At 38.7% G+C, this 6,757-nt stretch overlaps 1 protein-coding gene across 1 annotated transcript; it reads right to left on the bottom strand.

Annotated features, from left to right (window-relative positions):
* Positions 1-4,725: 4,725 nt before the first annotated feature.
* LOC124867519 (mesoderm posterior protein 1-like) lies at positions 4,726-6,349 on the bottom strand. Its single transcript, XM_047363994.1, has 2 exons — positions 5,597-6,349; positions 4,726-5,502 (listed from the first exon to the last, which is right to left on the bottom strand). Exons 1-2 carry the CDS (start codon positions 6,305-6,307, stop codon positions 5,449-5,451), a joined length of 765 nt encoding a protein of 254 aa, XP_047219950.1. The 5' UTR covers positions 6,308-6,349; the 3' UTR covers positions 4,726-5,448.
* Between the last annotated feature and the right edge of the window lie 408 nt (positions 6,350-6,757).

The following is a 6,757-nucleotide window of genomic DNA, read 5'->3' as shown; positions in this document are numbered from 1 at the left end:
GTTTTCTATCACACTTTTCCATTCAACTCAAATCTCTAATAAAATGCTTTGAACAACCAACTTTTTCAACAATGGCCTTTTTGTTGCTCACGCTTCTTGTGTGGGGGGGTGTCATTTACTGTCTCTTGGATGACTGTCAAGTCATGATTATGTAGCCCCTAAAATAAAGTTTCTGTAATAAAACCCCTTTAAATGTAAAATGTAATACATAGCTGCAATAACCTATATGCAATAATGTGTTGAAGCATATTTTTATTTAGTTACAGTTTTTTCTGATGTTTGCTCATTTGCATTCTTCAGCTAACGCTATAGTTTGCAGGATCACAAGGATAGTTTCATTGTTCAGTGGTAACAACCTGGAGAAGGGCGCAAAACCTTTCAGGAGTAACTTGCATACCCTAGAACGCAGCGAAGCTTACCAAAGATGGGATAGAATATAGGCTAACACTGAGTTACAAAAACTAAATATTTCTTCAACAAATATGAAACAAGCAAGGTGGAAACTGGTCAGGGAGCCAGCAGACAGCAACACTGGCGGAGCTGCAGGGACATCTGACAAGTTTTGGTTGTTTTCTTAATGTTGCAACAATCTCCTGCATTCCCCTTTTTTTCCGGACTATGAAGTGTGTTGCAAGACAGAAGTGTTTTCTTGCAAAGAAACCATCCAGGCCTAATTGAAGTATTATGAAACCTTCTGGTATTTTGTCAAGGTGGATGGAAACAGGTTTAATAAATGAACAGTTTGTAGTTTCGCCAGAGTCCAGACATAAACCCAGCAGAAAGCTCCCATGGTCCCTTCTAGAGGGCTCGCCTCATGCCTGATAGATTTAGAGAACGTTCCCAAAAAATAAACTGGACATATATTACCAAGTGAAGAGGTCACATGCTGACAGACCTTTACCAACAAGGCAAAATTCTTCTTTAAATTGAATTGGAAAGAACATATGCCACATTAAAGATGGCAAAAGAATGATTTTTACAAAGGCTCATTACACATTTTGGACATCCAGTGATGTCCTTAGAAGGGATTTGTTTTCACTTCTACTGTGGAGCTGAGTCTCAGGTTGCTTTCCCACAAACTGCCGTGTCACATTTGTCTCCTGGTAAGAGGTGTGAACTGGCTCTACACAGCTTTACACCACCACACTAATGCAAGAAAAACAAGCATTTAAATGTAAATGAACATCTGAAGCAAAACCAGGACTCCTCTAAAGACATAATCTAAATCTCATCTAAACACAGATACAATGTATCGTTCAGGAATCTTAGTTTTGTGCATATTTTTTGAAAGCTGTGTAATCACACCACATTCAACAGTTTAATCAAAGATGAATTCCGGCAGTAACCACTGAGTTCCTAATCTGATCCCCCTAAATAAAACACAGTGTAACCAGCCGCCTTGAGAAGTCATATTATTATTAAATGAAGTGTCAAACTTAATCTTGTGGAGCATTTTAAAGCAGGGTTAGGTTATGAAACAATATCAAAAACCTTTAACGTCTCACAGAGTACTGTTCAATCCTTGATTGAAAAAATTACATAAAACGGCATAAATGCACAAAACACATTTCAGAATTTTGCACTTGTAATGTGATACAATGTGAGAAAACTTAAAGGGTATAAAAGCTTTTCTTTGTAGATACATGATCAAATCAGTATTAAATAATTGTTATTATTAAGCATTATCATATTTATGTGTGAACCACTGCCACCATGGTGCTTTATGACTATTTAAATACAAGAACTGGAAATACAAATCTATTTTGAAAGTCAGCGTAATTCCAGCTATGTTTCTTGTGTCTTCTCAGATGAGGGATTCCTACTCTCCTAATCTATATAATCCCTGTCAGTGTTTACTAACATGTAACAGGGAAATCTTCAGCACTGCAGTGCTAACCTCTTTTATCCAAATCTCTTTTGGAGCAGAGAGTTTATTAGCTTTATTGTGATGACACACTTAAGTGAGCATATTAGTCTCTGAGTTGGTTGCTTGTAAATCAAATGAGCCATGTGCATGTGACAAACCAAACACCGCGTGTAATTTTCCCAGGCTAATATGCAGATCTATTCTCCTTGATGAATATTAAAGTCCTGTCAGCTGGATTTAGTGAGTGATCGAGGCAGGAAGTGAGAAAAAGAGGGAGGAGAGTAGGGTGGGATTGCAGTCTAGACTTAGCGGAGCCAAGGATATTTCTGTTTGCAGTGACCCATTAACAAAAAAGCTCTACATTAACTAGATAAGCAGGAATCAGTCTGTGCTCTGCATATCACTAATTTTAAACATATTTTATGAATGTAAAGTTCATAAATGCAAATACTTTGTGTGCATTACACATATAATGAGATAAAACACAAGTTTAGTCACGAAATGTGACTTTACATTCACAGTAAACTTAAACTGCCATCTAGTGGCCAACAGAAGGAAACACATTTAATCATCTTGATCTAAGGCCTCTCTAAAGAAATGATATTTTCTTAAATATCCATCAAAATTGTCTTCTCATCTGTTTCATTTACACACATAATATAAAGTTGTGAAAATAATAACTACGTGATTAACACAAGGCCATCTGCATATCTTAGGAAAGTCTCCAAGGAGTTTTATTTCTCTCCTTTTGCTGTCCCGTCACTCTTTCACTCTTTCAAGGAAACTTGTATTTCCTTATTGAGAGAAAATCCTCACACCCTCTCTACACTGTCCAGTATAGATAGTCTAAATAACAGAAATTCTTCCCTGTGCAAATATTTATCTACCTACATATGTTAAAATGTGGTTAATTATAACTATTTTCTGTTTTCAGGTTTAAAATGACAATGACATGAGGAATTTCTAAAGTGTATCCAAAATTACAGCAGATAACAGATTTATTAACTTTTTAAACATTTTTGTTGTTGTCATGGATGCATACTAATATTATTAACCTGTTTATCAGTTTCCTTTTGATGTGGCCTTTGCTAGTTTGTGACAACATAGACATTTCTATTGGTAGAATTTTTGTTGGTAAGGCAACTTATGGAGGATAAAGCTTCTGATTATCCTTTTTTTAATCACTGTTTGATTTGAGTGCCTCCCATCATCCAAAAACCTGCATGCTAGATTATTTTGTTGGCCCAGTGATGGACTGGCAGCTTTGTCTAGGGTTTACCCCACCTCTACCCTAATGACTGATTGGACAGGCTTTTATTCACTCCCACTGCCTACAACCCTGAACAGGATTATGAATGGATTTAGGTGCTAAGTCAGAAAACAAAACATGCACACTCAGTACAGTGTCATCCAAAACTGTTGAACCACTTTTACTTTGTCACATATAAACCACTAGATATACATAAAAGACCTACAAAAACAGCACATCACTGGGAACTGGAAAGAGAATCCTACATGGTTCTCCATTTTTGTTTTGCATATAAAAACATTTTAAGTGTATGTTACCCCCTTTACTGTAACACGCAATGCAGTATAATCCAATGGAAGGAATTTTTATCCAGATACCACATTATTTAATAATAGTCCGCCTGTGTGTATTTTCATCTCAATGCAAACCATGTTGTGAAGTTTATTACAGAACATTAGTGAACAAACAGCATGAAGACCAAGGAACACACTAGGAATGTCAGGTAAAAGTTGTTCAAATATATAGAGCAGGGTTTAATTATTAAAAAAAATATTACAAGCTTTTAATCTCTCACATAGCGCTGTTAAATCCATGAGCTCAAACTGAAAATCCCCAGCTGCAAAAATACAGAGTCATGGTGGTACATCAAAATTTACTGGCTGGGCAAGGAGAGCATCAATCAGAGAAGCAACCAGGTAGCCTATGGTAGCTCTGGAGAAGCTGCAGAGATCCACAGCTCAGGTTGGAAAAGCCATTAACATAATAACTATATGTTTTGCATTTCACAAATCTGGTCTTCACAGAAGAATGACAAGAAAACCAAAAGAAGTCCTATTTGCAGTTTGCTACTAATCAAATAAGTGGAAAATTGGAGTTTTTGAGAAAAAAGCTAAACATTATGTGTGTCAGAAAAGTAGCATTGCACATTAAGACAATGGTAACACATGGTAAAGGCTGCATCATGCTATGCTGATGCTTTTCTTCAGCAGTAATTGTGAAACAGGCTAAAATTGATTAGATTTATAGGTATTTGTATTGTTGGTCGGTACAACTGAACTTAGATGTGTCACTGCTTTACTGTACCTGCATAAAAAAAATCACATCATTAGCAGGAACTAATAATTTGATTCAGGGGTGCAAGACCAGGGACACATCAAAAGGTTGCAGGTCACCAACCCTCAAGGACTGGAGTTTGAGATGTGGAGAGACTCTCTAAACCAAGCTGACTGAACTTGAGCTATTTCTGAAGAATTAGTAAAAATTTTAATCTCTGCCCCAAAAGCTGTAATTGCAACAAAAAGTAGCGCAATGTCTCGAGTTAGGGGGCTGAACACAAATGCTGGGGACACTTACTAGTTTGAGAAACATATCTTATAACGCAAAACAAAACAAAAAACAACAACAACAAAAAAAACCCAGAGAGCAAAGTGTACCGGAGTCAAATTCCTTGTTTGTTGTATGTACGAACTTGGCAATAAAACTGATTCTGATTCTGATTTATGTCCTTCTACTTGAAAATTGTGTACCAATTTGTGCTGCTCCATCATATAAAATCCTAATAAACATTTAGGTTGGAGGTTGTAAAGTGGCAAAATGTAAAAAAAAAAAAGTGTAAAGGGTAAGATATTTCAAGAACAAAGTGTTCTGCTGGGAACTGTTTGGTAACACTTGGAATACCCAGTCCTCAAAGGGTATAGCAGTGTTGTTCACTGGAGAGGGTTTAAGCATCAAGCCCATTTTCATTAATCCTGTTGGTGGCATCAAATCGGAAACGCAGACATGCGAGATAAAAATAATTTTAAAAAATCCTCTCTCAACAGCTAATATACCAGTCCTTCTCATTTGTTTTATAATTGAATGTTGTATATCAAGTTATGAAGGGCATGAAGGATTATATCCACTTACTCTAAATGACCACCAGAGGGGGCTTATCCCTTTATCAGTTGTCACAGTAAGATCTCCATGCAAACATATTTAAGGCCTAGGGTTTCACAATAGTACATCATCATTTTTTTATTGATTAAAGAGCTTAAGTCTCATTCAACAATGACAAGTGCCCACTTCAGTCCAACCTGTATGAAAGAAACTAAGAAAGACTTTGGAAGTGAACAGATGACAATGCATTTCAACAGTTTATTATAAATAGAGGGATAAGGAAATATAAAAAATAGCAGTTAGTCATATATTTACATAGTATATTTAATAAAACAAAATAAATAAAACGTGGAAAAGCATATATCTAAAATAAGTTACTGGATTCACAATGAGCCAATAAAACCACTGAAGGCGTTTGGGTTGGTTGTCTGACAGTCAACAATCAGTGATTGAGATATCAGCCCCAGTAGTCTCTTGGAACCAGAGGGATGCAGAAGTCTTTACCACACATCTGTTTAAAAAAGGCAAACAGCAAATGTGTTAGGATGGACAAAATATGTTGTTGCTCTAAAAAAGGTAATGTGAATAAGTAAATGTTTACAAACCTGACAGGAGGGTTGTGACACTGGTGGTGACTGTAGAGCTCCCTCCATGCTCATGTGTCCCTGAGGGCATTCAGTGTACTGTGTTCTTAACTGATTCGCTCCAAAACTACAGTAATCAGAATGTTGTCTGTTCTGGTTGTAACACAGGCTTGGGTACAGGTTCTGGCCCTGCAGATGTTCTTCAGCGGAGGAGTTTTGTAAGTAGCTAATGAAATCAGGAGAAGAAGTGTCACTGGCTGAGGTGTCCACTTGTTCCCTCTTTTGAAACAGCACCTCCTCACTGAGGCCCAGCTGAGCTGACAGGTAGGAGATGTAGCGGATAGTGAGCCGGAGAGTCTCTATCTTTGTCAGAGTCTGTCCGACAGGTGCTACTGAAGGTGGAAGGTAGGACCTGAGGTGGTGCAGAGCCTTGGTCAGATCCCTCATCCTCAGCTTCTCCTTCTCGCTGGCACTCTCCCTCTGCTTGCTCCGAATCCTGGTGGTCCGACCTGTCTTACGGCCACGTCCAGACAGGGAGCAAGGTGAGGACTTGAGGCACTTCGCTCCTTTAGGAGTGGACTGTGGAAGCTGCTGGTAGGAAGGGGAGAGGCTGGAGTCCATGGAAAGGACAGGAGAGAGCATCTCTTGTGACGAAATGCTGGAGAGGTCCGTGTCAGAGGACCACTGGTACTGCAGGCTGTGGTCAAGCAGAGGGACAGAAGAGGTATCCATGTTGTTAAAGTAACTCAGTGGTCTGACTGGAATAACTGGGAAGCTGTGAGTGCTGCTCAGCTCTCTACCACTGGCCTAGACTTATAAGTCCAGGCCAGGCCACAGAGGTGTGAAGTGACACCTCTGCAGATTCTGACTACACGCTGTCTAAAACAGAGGCCACTGCCCCTGAGCACACACACACACACACACACACACACACACACACATGCTTCAGCAGTGGGACCCTCTCACAGTGCCTCGTCTTCGGCTCCTGTCTCTCCCTCAACTCTGGGAAAGTCCAGCTCCAGGAGTTGACGTGTGAATTTTGACTCCTGCTGAAAACAACAAACATTTTTACTTTTCTGGGTTTTGTCTCACCAGGAAGGCAGATGAATTCTGCACATGTTTAATGGCTTGTTTGTAAATGATAGTCTTTTTTTTTAACAGTTAAAGTGAACAGTAAAAACA

The sequence above is a fragment of the Girardinichthys multiradiatus genome, chromosome 4 (assembly GCF_021462225.1).
Source record: "Girardinichthys multiradiatus isolate DD_20200921_A chromosome 4, DD_fGirMul_XY1, whole genome shotgun sequence".
NCBI classification, from domain to species: Eukaryota; Metazoa; Chordata; class Actinopteri; order Cyprinodontiformes; family Goodeidae; genus Girardinichthys; species Girardinichthys multiradiatus.
Note: the sequence above shows the minus strand (reverse complement) of the source record. Positions and strands in the feature narration are given on the sequence as shown.